Source organism: Taudactylus pleione, unplaced genomic scaffold, assembly GCF_031769625.1.
Source record: "Taudactylus pleione unplaced genomic scaffold, aTauple2 ptg000377l, whole genome shotgun sequence".
NCBI classification, from domain to species: Eukaryota; Metazoa; Chordata; class Amphibia; order Anura; family Myobatrachidae; genus Taudactylus; species Taudactylus pleione.
Genome location: NW_028284778.1, coordinates 5,277,402 through 5,296,966, shown reverse-complemented (window position 1 = coordinate 5,296,966; position 19,565 = coordinate 5,277,402). Strand labels below are relative to the sequence as shown.

General features: G+C 46.6%; 1 protein-coding gene across 1 annotated transcript in view; it reads right to left on the bottom strand.

Annotated features, from left to right (window-relative positions):
• Positions 1–10,657: 10,657 nt before the first annotated feature.
• LOC148508066 (uncharacterized) overlaps positions 10,658–19,565 on the bottom strand; it is a 251,333-nt gene continuing 242,425 nt past the window's right edge. The window contains exon 8 of the mRNA XM_088445070.1: positions 10,658–11,517. Within this exon, the coding sequence (XP_088301196.1) occupies positions 10,658–11,517 (860 nt within the window). The remainder of the gene's footprint in view (positions 11,518–19,565) is intronic.

Genomic DNA, 19,565 nt, shown 5'->3' with positions numbered 1-19,565 from the left:
TGTATCCTGCAAACCTGGGGGCAGACACACAAGCAGCAGATAAGGTGGGTGGTGCTGGAAATCTGTAACTAAAAAAAGAATCCTTACAGCAGCACAGAGTATTTCAGCCTATACAACTATGATCAGATAAGACTGACATGGATGCAGCTAGGTAACAGAACAGAGTAATGATTTGAGGCTTCTTGAATACTGGTACAGTGACGCTGTGCTGTGCACCTGTATATGGATAACAGATCATACATCCAACGCTCAGAGATGTGCATCATCCTGGCATTTTCCATCAGGTGGGGTCTGTATGTATTAGGAGCCATCCATGTGGAATAGCTGTCCTGGCTATCTCTCTTTGGTATAATATGGTATAATATCCTGCACATAATAGTCCTGTAATGTCCACTTATTCATACAGAGCAATTCCATTTATTATTCATGGCTTGTGTACAATGTGTCATTTTTGCATTACTCATGTATTATAAGCTGCAGGATATGAATACTCGCACAGTGCTGTCATTCCGTCCATGACACACATACAATAGAGATGACATATTATCTAAGACATATGTACCAAAAAATGCTGATATACAGTCAGGTCCATAAATATTGGGACATTGACAGAATTTTCAGATTTTGGCCTCTATTCACCACCACAATGGTTTTGAAATGAAACAAACAAGATGTGCTTTAACTGCAGACTTTCAGATTTAATTTGAGAGTAATTACATCCAAATCGGGTGAACGGTATAGAAATTACAACAGTTTCAATATGTGCCTCCCACTTTTTAAGGGGCCAAAAGTAATGGGACTATCAACTTAAAAGCTATTTCATGGACAGGTGTGGGCTATTCCCTCGTTATTTCATTATCAATTAAGCAGGTAAAAGGTCTGGAGTTGATTCTAGGTGTGACATTTGCATTTGGAATCAGTTGCTGACAACTCTCAATATGAGATCCAAAGAGCTGTCACTATCAGTGAAGCAAGCCATCATTAGGCTGAAAAATCAAAACAAACCCATCAGAGAGATAGCAAAAACATTAGGTGTGGCCAAATCAACTGTTTGGAACATTCTTAAAAAGAAAGAACGCATCGGAGAGCTCAGCAACACCAAAAGACCCGGAAGACCACGGAAAACAACTGTGGTGGATGACAAAATAATTATTTCCCTGGTGAAGAAAAAAACCCCTTCACAACAGTTGGCCAAATCAAGAACACTCTCCAGGAGGTAGATGTATATGTGTCAAAGTCAACAATCAAGAGAAGACTTCACAAGAGTGAATATAGAGGGTTCACCACAAGATGTAAACCATTGGTGAGCCACAAAAACAGGAAGACCAGATTAGAGTTTGCCAAACAACATCTAAAAAAGCCATTACAGTTCTGGAACAACATCCTATTGACAGATGAGACAAAGATCAACTTGTACCAGAGTGATGGGAAGAGAAGAGAAGGAAAGGAACTGCTCATGATCCAAAACATACCACCTCATCAGTGAAGCATGGTGGTGGTAGTGGCATGGCGTGGGCATGTATGGCTGCCAATGGAACTGGTTCCCTTGTATGTATTGATGATGTGACTGCTGACAAAAGCAGTAGAATGAATTCTGAAGTGTTTCGGGCAATATTATATGCTCATATTCAGTCAAATGCTTCAGAACTCATTGGACGGCGCTTCACAGTGCAGATGGACAATGACCCGAAGCATACTGCAAAAGCAACCAAAGAGTTTAAGGCTAAAAAGTGGAATGTTATGCAATGGACAAGTCAATCCCCTGACCTGAATCCGATTGAGCATGCATTTCACTTGAAGACAAAACTGAAGGGAAAATGCCCCAAGAACAAGCAGGAACTGAAGACATTTGCAGTAGAGGCCTGGCAGAGCATCACCAGGGATGAAATCCAGCATCTGGTGATGTCTATGCGTTCCAGGTGATGTCTATGCGTTCTGTAATTGCCTGCAAAGGATTTGCAACAAAGTATTAAAAAGTGAAAGTTAGATTTAGGATTGTTTAGTTTGTCCCATTACTTTTGGCCCCTTAAAAAGTGTGAGGCACATATAGAAACTGTTGTAATTCCTACACCGTTCACCTGATTTGGATGTAATTACCCTCAAATTAAATCTGAAAGTCTGCAGTTAAATCACATCTTGTTTGTTTCATTTCAAAGCCATTGTGGTGGTGAATAGAGGACAAAATATGAAAATTCTGTCAATGTCCTAATATTTATGGACCTGACTGTATATCATGATAGAAGGTAATAACAGGACAGGACAGTGTATCCATGCAGGTGCCCATCAGAGAGCAAATCCACAACACCAGAGCGGTGTCACAGTGACAGGAGACAGGAAAGAGGGGCACACGTGTAAGACAAAACCTTTCTTGTTTGTGTATGAGAAATGGATACTAAGACAGTCACAGTATAAAGATATTAAAAGCAAAGTTAGGATAAATCTAAAAACCAGGATAATAAAAAACTGCATAACAAGAACCTGGGAATACGAAGAGCTGGTGCAACTCCAATATATACCTATAATAACCGGTACCTAAAGTGACAGAGTAATACAGCTTTATGTCAGTTTATATCCAGTTCTGAATGAGTCTTGGTAATTGTCTGACTGACCAATACCGACCTGGCTTATGCCTGATGTTTGTTCTCTGGTGGCCCTGACCTCGGCTCGTACCCTGGTCTATAGCTGACTGCCCTGTCTTTATCTATGTTATTTTCTCCTGCCAGCTGTGGCCTAGTGTGACCAGCCCGTGAGACACAACTCACCCTCATGCAGAAACCTCTATACTTCCTTGTGACATCTCTGGTAACATCAGTGTTTCCACTAAATCCTGTCTTACAGCAAATCACTAGATCTTACACCTAGACCATCACAGAACATGTGCACCACCGAGAGGACAACTGGACACTATTCCAGCTTTACTAACAATGTAAAAAATCATTCAGGTCAAAAAGTGTGGTAAATACTAACAAACAAGCGCCACGCGCAGTTGTGTTACCCCACATAGACGTCAGACAGGTCCATGTGGTGTTTGGTTTTCTTACTTGCTACCAAACTCCTTGAACTCATTTTTGTAGGTTTATAACAAAGCTTGTATTGTCCTTTCTGTGATTTCCTTATTACCAAATAATCTCCATCTCCTGACCCTGCACATTACTGGTGGTATCACCACTGTGGGAGGTGAGACAGTGCAGGACATACTGAGGACAATCTGTACTGATCCTACTTATCCTGTGATGTCCTTGTATTATTCCTCCATTACTACATACCCTGCTCACATCTGTATTCTGCTGGTGATATCGGGAGCCTGATGCACTTAATGAACATTACTGTTAGTGGTTTATACCAGGACCAGCAGCTTCCTGTGTCACTACACTAATTACATTATATAATAATGTATAAATTACATAAGTGATTATGATTTTAATGTCCTTATCTTTTGGAATAGTGTAAATAGTAGGTTACAGGGGATCCAATTTGAAGGAACCAGACATCAGACTGCTGTAAGGAAATTAGATATCCATTTACCAGGAAAATCAACCAGAGAATACTAGATCCAGTGAGATAAAATCAGAGGTTACATATGTCATTATATCGCCCATCTCACACCGCCATTTACAGCCCAGTCATCATATGATGTCACAGTTTCCCACTTCCCATATTACATCCCCAGCACAATGTCATGATGACAGATTAGTTATGACTATATTATATGTGGTCTTGTTATTGCACAAACAGGCCAACAGCACAATAATTATCTAATACAGAGCATTCCAAAGTCTGCCATTACAGGCCAGAGTTTAAGGATACCAATGCTTGAGTCCGGATGGTTAAATTAAATTGACTGAGTTATGAATTCAGTGACCTGTGCTCAAGCATGGATATCCTTAAAACCTTGGCCTGTAATAGCGGAGTTTGGGAAACTCTGATCTGATATAATAAGGAAACTGAAAGCCATTACATGAGGAACCTGTTGGAGACCTATGTTGATGACATCCGTGTGGATATATAATAAAACGAGAGTTATGGTAAAGTCTTACCTTTGTTAACGCTCTTTTTTCAAAGTCCATAGGGTCCACATGGAGACCTTGGGGTGTAGGTGGTAGATGAAAATCCAGGCACCACGCAGTTAAAGCTTTCAGCTTCCAGGATGCATCAGTCCATTCCCCCTATACCCCACCCCTAAGCCAGAGGCACCGCAGTTTGTGACAAGCCAAAGGCCGGAGGAGGATAAGAGAGAAGACTGGTACACACAAGAATCACACTCTCACAGAGAAGATGGAAAATTGGCGACCAGAATAATGCCCACCTGAAGCCAGGTGCGTCAGGGTGGGTGCCCTGTGGACCCTATGGACTTCGAAGAAAGAGAGTTAACAAAGGTAAGATTTTACCATAACTCTCATTTTCTTTTTCAGGGTCCATAGGCTCCACAAAGAGACCATGGGGATGTCCTAAAGCAGTCCTTCAAGGGTTGGGATGCTCCTGCGCTGAGAGGAGAATCCGATGCCCAAAGGAAGCATCCCGAGAGGCGAAGGTATCAAAAGCATAGAACCTCAGAAAGGTCTGGACAGAAGACCACGTGGCCACCTTACAAAGCTGAACAGCTGAGGCGCCATGGCGAGCTGCCCACGAGGGACCAACAGACTGAGAAGAATGACCACAAACAAAAGCCGGAATAGGAAGACCTGCCTGTGTGTAAGCCATCTAGCCAATGTTTGTTTGTTGGCTGGCCATCCCTTTTTGTGAAATCCATAGAGCCAAAATAAGGAGTCTGATTTCCGAAAGGAACTGGTACAGTCCACATATATCCTGAGGGCACGGACCACATTAAAGGGGCCCTCTCCGGCCAAGAATGGCTGGTAATTGATAGGCTGGGACTACAATTTCCTCATACAATTTCCTCATTAATGTGGAAACTAGACACAACTTTAGGAAGGAAATCAGAGTCCGAAGCACAGCCCTGTCCTGGTGAAATATCAGAAATGGGGAGCGCCCCCAATTCTGACACTCTTCTGGCAGAAGCATTAGCCAGAAGAAAAAGAGTCTTCACTGTTAACCACTTGAGTTCCACCGAATTCAGAGGTTCAAATGGAGGGCCCGAAGAACTACAGTCACATCATAAGGAGCCACTGGATGGACAAAGGGAGGTTGAATCTGGAGGACACCCTGAAGGAAGGTGTGGATATCCGGCAGCGGAGGAAGTCTAAGTTGGAACCAAATTGACAGAGCAGAGACATGCACTTTCAGTGAGGACAGGTGAAGGACAAGGTCCAATCCAGCTTGAAGGAAGGTCAGGACTCTGGAAATCCTAAACACCTGGGGGTTGTAACTTCTGGGATGACACCATTCAAAATATGTATGCCACACTCTGTGGTAGATCCTAGCAGAAGCTGGCTTACGCGCTCTGAACATTGTATTGATAATAGAGCTAGAAAATCCTTTGGACCTTAGGAGGGATGTCCCAAGAGACACAATGTCAAAGACGGACGACCCAGGTCCGGGTAAAGGCAACCGGATATTGTGGCAACAGTACCAATGATGTCTGGGCCAAGCTGGAGCCACCAGCAGGACAGTGCCACCGTCTTGTTTGAACTTCCAAAAAACTTGAGGAAGAAGGGAGACTGGAGAAAACAGGTACGCAAACTGGAAGGTCCACTTTACTGACAGAGCATCTACCAAGGTTGCCTCGTCATCTCTTGATCTGGATCCGTACACTGGCAGTTTGTGATTGTGTCGGGAGGCCATGAGGTCCACCTCTGCGAATACCTATTTGTCCACTAGGAGTTGAAACAACTCTTGTTAAAGAGTCCACTCCCCAGGGTGCACGTTGTGACAGCTGAGGAAGTCTGCTTCCCAATTGAAAACTCCCAGTATGAACAATGCAGAAATGGCCGGGAGATGACACTCTGCCCATGTCAGAATGCGTGACACCTCTCTCATTGCTGCCCGACTTTGAGTGCCTCCTTGATGGTTGATGTAAGCCAAGGTTGTGGTGTTGTCGGACTGAACTACATGAGTTTCCCCTTAAGTATATGTTGGGCCAGCTTGAGGGCCCTGTAGACAGCCCAAAGTTCCAATATGTTGAGTGGTAGTGCTGATTTGACTGCTGTCCAACGGCCTTGAAATGAGTGCGGACCGGTCACTTCGTCCCAACCCCGGAGACTAGTGACCGTTGTGAGGATACTGCAGTCTGGAATCCAAAAGGGGTGCTTTCTGGTTAGATGAGATGTCTGTAGCCACAGAGATAGAGACAGACATACCTCCAGAGCACCATCATCTGAGATTTGATCCGATGGGGTAAGCCATTCCACCTGGAGAGGATCAGCCTTTGCAGAGGCCTGGAATGAAACCAAGCATATTCCACCATGTCGAAGGTGGACACCAAGGATCCCAGAACATGCATCGCTGAGTGGAATGACACTTGGCGACTGTGGAGGCATCTGCGTACTCGTAGTTGTCATGTGGAGATCTTGTCTGAAGTTAGAAAGATTCTCTACTGTTGAGAATCCAGCAGGGCTCCCAGATGAATCATTCTCTGTGAGGGATTCAGGGAGGACTTTTTCTAATTGATTAACCACCCATGTTTGTAGAAAAGCAATTGTTAGTTGCAGATGGCGGTGCAGCACTTCTGGAGAACCTGCTAACAACAGGAGGTCATCCAGATATTATAGCAGCCGGACACCCCGTTCCCCGCAGATGGGCCACCATGATAGCCATAACTTTAGTAAACACCTGTGGTGCTGTGGATAGGCCAAAGGGCAGAGCTTGAAACTGGAGGTGTTGCTGTAGTATAGCACCCCGGAGATAATGCTAGTGAGAGGGCGCTATAGGTACATGGAGGTATGCGTCCTGAATATCCAGTGATACCATAAAATCCCCAGGTTCCATAGACAGTGTGATGGAGAATAGGGTTTTCATCCTGAACCTTGGCACCCTTAGAAATTTGTTCAGGGATTTGAGGTTGATGATAGGCCAATGAGACCCATTCACCTTCTGAACCAGAAAGAGAGTAGAATAATAACCAGTGCCTTGCTGAGATAGCAGGACTGGCACAATTACCCCTGCTTGCAGCACGGACTGTATGGCTTCCTGGATCTGTAAGGCTTTATGTCTGAAAAAGGGCCTGTGCAGAAAAACTGGTGAGGTATTTGAAGGAAGGAGAGGGCGTAGCCATGAGAGACCACTTCCCCTCCACTCGTGGTGGTTTGACACCAGCACTGGGTGAACTGAAGTTGGCTTCCCACTATCGGATCCCCCAGATTGAGGCCTGCCCCATCAGGCTGAGGGTTTATCCTCTGGTTTAGAAGCAGGGTGTCTTGTACTCCAGGCCTGTTTCATGTGTTTGGCAGCCTTCTCGGAAGCTGTCTTAGAAGGACTGTCCTTTGGGCCTTTCTTGGGGACAAAAGGAAGTTCGAGGCTTTGAAGATGCTTAAGGCAGAAATGCAGATTTTCATGCTGCCATGATGTCAACAATCTTGTCCAGGTCTGGGCCAAACAAGATCTCCCCATTGTAGGGTAAGCCTTCCAGGCCTTTCTTAGAATCAGCATCCACTCTCCAAGAGCGCAGCCACAAAGTATGGCGAGCAGACACAGCCCTGGCCAAGACTCTGGATGTTCGTAGACTAACATCCAGTGTAGCCTCCCCAATATATGCAGCCACATCTCGAATGTGACCAACCAATGACACCTGATCCCTAGAAGCTTCTGAGGGAAAGGAGTCCTCAAGTGCATCAGTCCAGCTCTCTATAGCCTTAGCTACCCATGAAATAGCCATGGACAGGCGGGCAACAGACATTGAAAGAGAGTACATAGATTTCAGGCAAACTTCCACTTCCTATCTGTAGGATCCTTTAAGGAAGAAATCAAAGGCATCGGTAACTTAGCACTTTTTATCAAACATGTAGCATGAGAATCCACCACAGAGGGCGATTCCCATTTTGTACAATCAGCCTCAGGAAATGGCTAAAATGAGGCCAAACGACTTTGAGGTTTATACCTCTTAGGCGATTGCCAGGCTGCAGCCATGTGTTCAACTAGCTGATTTGATAGAGGGAATTCTGCAGAAGTCACATTTATATCATTATCCTCTATTACTTAGACGGATCTGATAGTTCGCACCAAAGCAGGAATATTAATTTTAGACAGAGTCTCCACCTCCTGCAGAGAAGAGTCAGAGTTAGAGACATCAGAAACATCTCCGTCGTCAGATGACATCTCAGACTCTGAGAGCTGTGTGGACTGTGATGACAACACAGTACAATTAGTTGGCTTAAGGGTTTTCTCACCCTGCGACATGGTCTGTAGGGGAATAGAGATAGCCACCAGGCTCTGCACTGAAGTAGAGAGAATGTGAACCCATGGTGGAGACACAGGAGGAATCTGCATTGCTGGAATCTGTTGTGGTAATACCTGTGGGGGAATAACAGACTGCTGTGGTAACCCCATAGTGGAAAATACAGACGGAACCGCTAAGCGGCCCACAATAGAGGCCAGGACATGAGAAAAGGAAGCCCAGGGGGGCTCTTGTACCTGTGCTGGGGTGTTCGAAGTGCCTGGTAGATTATAACACCTCACACATAATCCATCCTGTACCAAATCCTCACTTAAACCTGCAGCACATAACCTGCAGGATAGCAGAATGGGTGCAGTGTGTTCGTTATCCTTGTCAGACATAGCTGCAGAGCAATATAACACGCAATATGGTACTGGGTATAATGTAACCACTGAGTTTGTAGGATACTAGTAGATCAAAATACTGGTCCTGTCTGAAGCTTGGGTAAGCTGCAGGAGCACACAGCCTAAATATGGCACAGTGCAACACACAACTGTGACAAACCTCACAAATATGTAGTTCTATACATGTGAGGTATAGGAAACACCCTGACTACACCTGTACTAGGGCAATATCAGAGAAAAGGTATATACAGTATGCTGACAGTAGAAAACACAAAGACAGGCAGCGCTAGCATAAGTCACATACAATGCAGAAATATAACTGCAAACTGGCACCACAATGCACACAGACTCAGTGTCTGGTAGGCTATAGTGCTACATATGCTGACTCCAGGGAGAGGTATTCCGGGGGACCGGACCTCGCATTACCCTGAGAGCTGCCACTGTGCCACTTAAAGAAAATGTTCACCAGAGACCTCAGATGGGGCGGTCGGAGAGCAGCTCAGGGGCCACGGCATGGGAAGCTGACCTTCCCATGCTGATTGTTTACCCACCAGGATGCTGGTTCCTGCACCATATGTACCCTGGTGGTCTAGTGCAGTGGTTTTCAAACTTGGTCCTCAGGACCCCCACACAGGTCACGCTTTCCAGGTCACCCAGCAGGTGCACATGTGGATTCATTACTCACTGACACATTTTAAAAGATCCACAGGTGGAGCTATTTCACTTGATATTCTGAGAGGAGACATGGAAAACATGCAGTTTGGAGTCCTGAGGACTGAGTTTGAGAACCTGTGGTCTAGTGGATCATAGAGGCTAGACCCTGTGTCCACACTCAGCGCCTCCGGTCTGTCCCCTGAGACTGGAGGTCTCAGGGGACAGACCGCAAGCAATGTCCCCTTACCTGTCCCCTTGCAACCGGCTCTGTGTCTGTCCACAGAACCTGATAGCTAGAAGCCTGGGATGCCCGCCGAGAGCACCAGCCTGAACTGGAGTTGTGGAGCCGGAGGGGTGACACAATAAAATAAAAGCTATTAAGGCTGCTAGAGCATCCCCAAGTGCAACGGAGAACCAACTCCGGCTGGGCACTAATGAAACGGAGTTGTCTCTAGCTCGGGGTATAGGGGAAATGGACCAATGCATCCTGGGAGCTGAAAGCTTTAACTAAATGGTGCCCGTATTCTCATCCAGCACCTACACCCCAAGGTCTCCTTGTGGAGCATATGGACCCTGAAGAAAGTGTAATATATTAGTATATAGGGGCTGATTCAGCAGAGGACGCAATGACGATAGTTACACAGATAGAGCGAATGTTTGCCATCACACCTGAGTATAAGCCACACTGCGCACACACAGCGATCACATTGCGATTACGGATGCACAGAGAAATACATCACATAGTGAGTGGCAGGGTGACAGAGTTTGGGAGAGGTAACGGGGGGTGGACAGAAAACTGCAGGCGTGTCTGTCCGTGTGATCGCCATGTCATGGGCGTGTATGTCCGTGTGATCACCATGGCCTGCAGGCGTGTCTGTCCATGTGATCGCCATGTCATGGGCGTGTATAAATTAGCCATAGTGATGGCAGCTGCAGCATGAGACCTATCTGCGTGTCAGGAGAGCTGCAGTGTTTGCAGCTGGTCAGACCTGATGTAAATGCTGTGTGACTGCTTGATGTGCGGCGATGGTACCGATGATTACACAGGAGGGCGACATTGCACGATAATGAGAAGGCAGCAGTGGGCGTGGTTATGGCGGCTGTGCCTCGGCATTAGCATATATTAGCACCTGCGATCTGTAAGAGACTGCAGCTGCATTTGCTTCCACTGCTGAATCAGGCCCATAGTGTGATAATGTCAATGTAATTTACCCTTCATCAAGCAGGGACAGCAATCTAGGCTAACATTGTTTTCATGCTTGTTCTGAATATTCTCAATGATATCACAGTACTGCAACTACCGCTGTAAATTCTATATATTTCTAGCCACTCATACACATAGTTTTTCTCCTGTGTGACATTTCTGATGACTAAACAGAGTTGATTTCCGTGTAAAACATTTCCCACACTCAGAGCATGGAAATGGCTTCTCACCTGTGTGACGTCTTTGATGTTGAACAAGTTCTGATTTCTGTGTAAAATATTTCCCACACTCAGAGCATGGAAATGGCTTCTCACCTGTGTGACGTCTTTGATGTTGAACAAGTTCTGATTTCTGTATAAAACATTTCCCACACTCAGAGCATGAAAATGGCTTCTCACCTGTGTGACATCTCTGATGTGTAACAAGATGTGATTTATATGTAAAACATTTCCCACACTCAGAGCATGGAAATGGCCTCTCACCTGTGTGACATCTCTGATGTGTAACAAGATGTGATTTACATGTAAAACATTTCCCACACTTAGAACATGGAAATGGTTTCTCACCTGTATGACTTCTCTGATGTATAACAAGATATGATTTCCGTGTAAACAATTTCCCACACTCAGAGCATGGAAATGGTTTCTCACCTGTGTGACTTCTCTGATGTATAACAAGTTCTGATTTCTGTGTAAAACATTTCCCACACTCAGAACATGGAAATGGCTTCTCACCTGTGTGATGTCTCTGATGTTGAATGAGTTCTGCATTCCGTATAAAACATTTCCCACACTCAGAGCATGGAAATGGCTTCTCACCTGTGTGACGTCTCTGATGTGTAACGAGATCTGATTTCTTTGTAAAACATTTCCCACACTCAGAACATGGAAATGGTTTCTCCCCTGTGTGACTTCTCTGATGTCTAACAAAATCTGATTTAAGTGTAAAACATTTAACACATTCAGAACATGGAAATGGTTTCTCTCCTGTGTGACGTCTCTGATGTGTAACGAGATGTGCCTTCTGTGTAAAACATTTCCCACACTCAGAACATAGAAAAGGCCTTTCAGCTGCGTGTACTCTCTTCTGATGAATAGAAAGACTAGTCTGCTTGGTAAATCCTTTCCCACATTCAGAACATGACAATGTGTTATCACCTGTGTGATCTGAGCTGTGTGTAACACTACTGGGATCAGGTGAACATTCCTCATGGTTAGAGGGATCAGATGATAGATCTGCACTGTGAGATGTTGGATGTATACTGGGGGTGATGGGGTTTTCTCCTGGAGAGTCCGGTGAGAAGTTATCGTCTAGGTCACAATCTGGAGATAATATGAGACGTCTCCCCGAGTTATTCCTGCTGCTGTGTCCATCTGCTGGGAACAGAATAATTATATGGGAATTAGCGCCCCTGCAGAGCTATACCATACTGTGTAACTATAATAAGACGTGCCCGGCTGTACCCCAACATCTCCATACAGTGTAACTATAATAAGAAGTGCCCGGCTGTACCCCAACATCTCCATACTGTGTAACTATAACACGTGCCCGGCTGTTCCCTAACATCTCCATACTGTGTAACTATAATAAGACATGCCCGGCTGTACCCCAACATCTCCATACAGTGTAACTATAATAAGACATGCCCGGCTGTACCCCAACATCTCCATACAGTGTAACTATAATAAGACATCCCAGCTGTACCCCTACATCTCCATACTGTGTAACTATAATAAGACGTGCCCGGCTGTTCCCTAACATCTCCATACTGTGTAACTATAATAAGACATGCCCGGCTGTACCCCAACATCTCCATACAGTGTAACTATAAGACTTCCCAGCTGTACCCCTAAATCTCCATACTGTGTAACTATAATAAGACGTGCCCGGCTGTACCCTAACATCACCATACTGTGTAACTATAATGAGACGTGCCCGGCTGTACCCTAACATCACCATACTGTGTAACTATAAGACATGCCCAGCTGTACCCCAACATCTCCATACTGTGTAACTATAAGACATGCCCGGCTGTACCCCAACATCTCCAAACTGTGTAACTATAATAAGAAATGCCCGGCTGTACCCCAACATCTCATACTGTGTAACTATAAGACATGCCCGGCTGTACCCCAACGTCTCATACTGTGTAACTATAATAAGACGTGCCGGCTGTACCCAAACATCTCATACTGTGTAACTGTAATAAGACGTGCCCGGCTGTACCCCAACATCTCCATACTGTGTAACTATAAGACGTGCTCGGCTGTACCCCAACATCTCATAATGTGTAACTATAATAAGACATGCCCAGCTGTACCCCAACATCCCCATACTGTGTAATATAAGACGTGCCAGGCTGTACCCCAACATCGCCATACTGTGTAACTATAAGACGTGCTTGGCTGTACCCCAACATCCCCATACTGTGTAACTATAATAAGACGTGCCCGGCTGTACTCCTACATCTCCATACTGTGTAACTATAATAAGACGTGCCCGGCTGTACCCCAACATCTCCATACTGTGTAACTATAAGACGTGCCCGGCTGTACCCCAACATCCCCATACTGTGTAACTGTAATAAGACGTGCCCGGCTGTACCCTTACATCTCCATACTGTGTAAATATAATAAGACGTGCCCGGCTGTACCCCAACATCTCCATACTGTGTAACTATAAGACGTGCTCGGCTGTACCCCAACATCTCATAATGTGTAACTATAATAAGACATGCCCAGCTGTACCCCAACATCCCCATACTGTGTAATATAAGACGTGCCAGGCTGTACCCCAACATCGCCATACTGTGTAACTATAAGACGTGCTTGGCTGTACCCCAACATCCCCATACTGTGTAACTATAATAAGACGTGACCGGCTGTACCCCAATATATCCAGTCAGTGACTTCATCGTGTATGTACTGATGATTGTCATGAGGAGGATTAGAGTGTAGGAGTAACACTGGTCGGTGAGTAGTCACTAAAGGGGGAGATGTATCAAACCTTACAGAGGCAAAGTGGAGAAGTTGCTCTTTGTAACCAATCAGCTTCTGTCAATTTACAAACTGTACTTGATAATAATAGCTACAAGCTGATTGGCTGCTGTGGGCAATTTCTCTACTGAATCTCTCTCTAAGGCAGAGCCGTAACTAGACTTTTTGGTGCCCTGTGCCAAAAAGAGCATTGGCGCCCCCCTCATTTTTCAAAGGGACATAATGCGCCCAAAAAAGGGCCATGGCTTCATGGGGAAGGGCCAGGAAAGAGATAGGAGAGGCCAGGAGATGCTGGGGATGAAATAAGAGGAAGCTACAAGCATCTGACAGGCCCAAACAGCGCCCCCTGACCTGTGGTGCCCTGTGCGATGGCACCGGCCGCACTACCCTAGCTACGGCCCTGCTCTAAGGTTTGATACATTTTCCCCAAAATATCTCTTATGACATGCTATGTACAATGGGCGCAACATATGGGCATAAACCTGGGCTTTCTTGAAATGTATTCAGACTCCTTATCTATATGCTACACTGTAATGGTAGTTATACAGGGTTAAAACTGTCACTACCAACAGAGTGCAGGCATGGTCTATACATTATATCACACACAGGTCATACTAGCTGCACCCTGCTGTGTCCTCACACTCTCCGTATCTCCATACCAGTATGTGTAACAGAGCGCAGGCATGGTCTATACATTATATCACACACAGGTCATACTAGCTGCATCCTGCTGTGTCCTCACACTCTCCAGATCTCCATCTCAGTATGTGTAACAGAGCGCAGGTATGGTCTATACATTATATCACACACAGGTCATACTAGCTGCACCCTGCTGTGTCCTCACACTCTCCGGATCTCCATCTCAGTATGTGTAACAGAGTGCAGGCATGGTCTATACATTACATCACACACAGGTCATACTAGCTGTATCCTGCTATGTCCTCACACTCTCCGGATCTCCATCTCAGTATGTGTAACAGAGTGCAGGAGTGGTCTATACATTATCTCACACACAGGTCACAGTAGCTGCATACTGATGTGTCCTCACACTATCTGGATCTCCATCTCAGTATGTGTAACAGAGTGCAGGCATGGTCTATATATTATACTACCCACAGGACATACCAGCTGCACCCTGCTAAAACCTCACACTCTCCAGATCTCCATCTCAGTATGTGTAACAGAGTGCTGGTGTGGTCCATACATTATATCACACACAGGTCATACTAGCTGCACCCTGCTGTGTCCTCACACTCTCTGGATCTCCATCTCAGTATGTGTAACAGAGTGCAGGCATGGTCTATACATTATATCATACACAGGTCATACTAGCTGCATCCTGCTGTGTCCTCACATTCTCCATATCTCCATCTCAGTATGTGTAACAGAGTGCAGGTATGGTCTATACATTATATCACACACAGGTCATACTGGCTGCATCCTGCTGTGATCTCACACTCTCCGGATCTCCATCTCACTATGTTTAACAGAGTGCAGGCATGGTCTATATCCAGGGGTAGCCAACCCTGGTCCTGGAGAACTACCAAGAGTGCATGTTTTCCAGATCTCCTCACAGAATCGCAAGTGACATAATTAGCTCTACCAGTAGATCTTTTCAGATGTGTCAGTGAGTAATATCTACACCTGTTCACCTGTTGGGTGATCTGGAATATGTGAACTGTTGGTAACTCTTAAAGACAGAGGTTAGCTACCCCTGGTCTACACATTATATCACACACAGGTCATACTAGTTGCATCCTGCTGTGTGCTCACACTCTCCAAGTCTCTATCTCAGTATGTGTAATAGAGTGCAGAGTGGTCTATACATTTTATCACTCACAGGTCATACTAGCTGCACCCTGCTGTGATCTATATCTCAGTAAGTGAAATATACCAGAGAGTGTGGAGAGGAGATTGGTCAGATTTCTGGGCTGGTAAAACACAGTGACATGATGTGAAGGGTAGCAGGAGTATAATAGGGGCTGATGGCTCCCAACTCCCCACCTGGGCAGATACATTATCCTCATTAGTTTGTACTGACAGTGGAAGGTGTATAATTGGAGATTGTTGAAAGGACTGAGAAAGGAGAATATGTGACTCTTTTCTGTAATAAGTGCTTATTACTCACCTGTGCTGATATCTGTAGGAATTTCTTCCTCCTTACACTGCTGATCACCCCTCACAGAAGTCTCTTCTTCTCCCTCTATATTGTCTGCCTTCATATCAGTCACATACATCTCTTCTTCTCCCTCTATATCTTCTGCTTTCATATCAGTCACATATGTCTCTTCTTCTCCCTCTATATCTTCTGCCTTTATATCAGTCACATACATGTCTTCTTCTCCCTCTATATATTCTGCCTTCACATCAGTCACATACGTCTCTTCTTCTCCCTCTGTATCTTCTGCCTTCATATCAGTCACATACGTCTCCTCTTCTCCTTCTGTTTCTTCTACCCTATTAGTCTGTGCTGCACCCTAAACAGAAATTGTTTTTTTGTAATAATGTTTGATTTCATTAATTGAGAATAAACAGTACAATATCGGTGTTTAAGACACACACAGCATCTCTACACAGTCACTTTGGTATATTGGTGAGACCCTAAATCCCACCTACCTGATGCTCCTGTGGGATCCTGTGATTCTCCTCTATACAATCCAGTGAATAAAGAGGACGGGGACATCTCTCTGGGGTATTTCTGTTACTGGGTCCATCTGTAGGAGATACACAGTGACTATGTTGGATCTATATGATTATCAGGTGATGTGTGTATAAAGGAGGGCCCCCATACCTGCTCTCCCCTGTATAATAAATGACAGTCTCCTCTTACCCAGTGATGTGAGGGGCCGGTGATTCTCCATCATCACGTCCTTGTACAGACCCCTGTGCTCCTCTATATACTCCCTCTCCTGCATGGAGACATAGACAGTGACATCCTGACACCTTATAGGAACCTGACACACACAAAGATACAGTCATCACCCAGACACAGTCCCTGGTGTTACTGTATAATGTCCCATTCGCAGCAGTCACCTCTCCAGTCAGCAGCTGAATGATCTTGTTCATGAGTTCCAAGATCTTCTGCTCTTTGAGTCTCTCATGTATCAATGAGTGAGGTGAAGGCACCGTGATGGGGCTCTGGGTACTGCTCAGTCCTCCTGACACACAGGGACAGCTGCTGGTTGTCTCACACTCACCGGATGTCTTCTTCACTACTGTGCAATCCTGTGTATTGGGGGAGACTCAAAATATCACTGAATACAGATCCCCTCACCTCCTCAGTCATGTCAGCGCACAGCAGAGGGTGTAACATCTGTACAGAGGTGGCAGTAACACAGGGGAGGGGGAAGAGAACAGAAGAGGTTAATAACACAGGGATAGGACAGCAGGCCACCCAGGGGACAAACGAAGGGTTAAGCAGTACAGAATTCCATCAGTCGCTCTGCACAAATGACAAAATCCCAAATTACAGCACCTAAGATGTAGGTGTCATGTGTGACCAGTGATCGCGCTGAGACCAAAAATTTGTGGGTCCCAGGGTCCCCTCACTTTAAGAAATTCGGGTCCTACTCCATGGTTTCTGGGTCCCATCACATATTATGGGGATGAGGGCAGACAACAGATGGGACAGCGCTGGGGGAAAGGAGGGGGGTTAAGGGCAGGCAGTACTGGGGGTAGGGAGGAGGTAAGGATAGATAACAGCTGGGGCAGTACTGGGGGTTAAAGGCAGGCAGTACTGGGGTTAGAGTAGATAGCAGCTAGGGCAGTATTGCGGGCAAGGAGGGGGTTAGCGGCAGGCAGTACTAAGGATAGGGAGGAGGTAAGTATAGATAATAGCTGGGGCAGTACTGGGGGCAAGGGGGGATAAGGGCAGGCAGTACTGGGGTTAGGGCGAGGGGTAAGGGTAGATAGCAGCTAGGGCAGTACTGCAGGCAAGGAGGGGGTTAGTGGCAGGCAGTGCAGGGAGTAGGGAGGAGGTAAGGATAGATAACAGCTGGGGCAGTACTGGGGGTAAGGGGGGGTTAAGGACAGGCAGTACTGGGGTAAAGGCAAGGGGTAAGGATAGATAGCAGCTGGGGCAGTAGTGGAAGGCAAGAAGGGGGTTAACTGCTTACTTTTGAGTTTTGTCCCATGGACTGTGGGGAGAAGCCGTCATGCTGATAAATCTGTAGCCTGGTAGTCTTTGCATAATGGCAGGAGGGGCACAATGCCAGCAGCCAGGCCCAGACAGAGGAACTTGAAGCTGCAGGGCAAATGGAAGCAGAGTGAGCTGGGCAGTGGCGCACTGACAGTGTCACTTGCCCTGGACCCCCGTGCTGTTGTTGACGGCTGGGGTTCAGCACAAGTCAAGGTCTCAGTGGCAGCTGCCCTGTGTGACCAGAAAATTCTGGGCAGATTATAATGCAGCCGCGGATCAAATAGACAGTCCCCTCAGGGAGCCGGCTTACTGGAGAGGCGCAGCAGTACCAACAATCCCAAGTGGCAGCCTGCAATAATATCCTAGTGACTGCTGGGGTGGGCAGACTGGAGGCAGAGTAGGCTGGCCAGGGGCACACTGACAGTTCACCTGCCCTGGACCCCCACTCTGTTGCTGGCAGCTGGGGGGTCATCACAAATCAAGTGCCCAGGTGCAGGCACACTGGAACAGTCCTCGAACCGGCCCTGTGTGACCAGACACTGCAGGGCCGATTACAATGCAGCCGTGGCCCACGGGTCATACAGGTAATCCCCTCCCAGTTAGCTTACCAGGGAGGAGAGAGGCAGCAGTCCCTGCAGTCACAACCGGCAGCCTGCGATAACATCCATAGCAGCCACCGGGAGAGGGGTAGGAGGCAAAGGGAGGTTGTCTGCAGGGTTTGGGCGGCGATTGGACAAGAAAACTGTTCCAGGCGTGATTGGTTGGGGAGACTTTGAGGGCTGTTATTGCCAGTGGCTGCTGCGGTGAGCACAGATCAGTGACTGACAGCGTGTCCTGCGGGACCCACTCATTTTTAGAAACTGAGGGGGTCATTCAGACCCGCTCACGAGCAAAGGACGCTCACAAGCGGGATGATGTTGCCCCACTGCGCATGCGCACGACAGAGGGAGCTCCGTCGTGCGCATGCGCGAGACCCGGATAGCGACGGCTCTCCGTTGCTCCGGGTCTCGCACCAAAGGGGGCGTGCTGTCGATGTTGATTGACAGCACGCCCCCTTTGGTGGGCGTGCCGGGGGCGTGGCTGCCAGACGGAGGCATTCCCATGGGAACGCCTACCGTCTGAAGCCGGCACCACTGACATCACTAGTGATGTCAGTGGGAGTGATTTTGGCTCTGATAGAGCCAAAATCACTCCTGGGCTTGCGGCAGCGAGACTCTACCGCAGGGTCTCCGTCGCAAGCCCGATGGTCACGATGGTCTTGACCATCGCGACCATCATCATGGATGCTCGCATAAGCTGTGGGTGGTAACCCACAGCTATGCGAGCGTCCAAAAGGCCGCTCCATTTTCATGTAGGAGGGCCCTGATTCAGAGCGAGCGCTCTGGTCAGAGCGTTCAGCTCTGAATCAGGCCCTGAGTCCCACAGTGCCTGTAGCGCGTAAAAACGTGCTATGGTGAATATTTTGCGATCCCTGGTGAGCAGTCTGCCGGCCGTGTGTGTGCAGCGTAAGATGGGGTGAGACATGTCCTGGCGGATAATTAGTGACACTCTGAGGATCTGGGGACTGTCACTGCCACTGGCTGTCTCTGAGAGAGTCTCTATTACTCAGGATAACAAGACACCCTGACAGACAGTCTCAGCTCAGGGAGTGCAGCCCTTTGTTACATGGCCTGTCTGTGTCCTTCTCACACATCTTTCCCCTGATCCTCATCTGGTATATAGGAGGGTGGTTCAATAAATAAAGTAACAAGACCTCTCATTGCGTAAATGTAGTCAACTTGTACATATACGTGTAATCAATAGTATGGCCTTGGTACAGATTATTTATCCACATAGACCCCATACTTGTCTAAGCATTTGTTCAAGGCCTGAAGCCAGGATATGACGAATGCTGAAATTC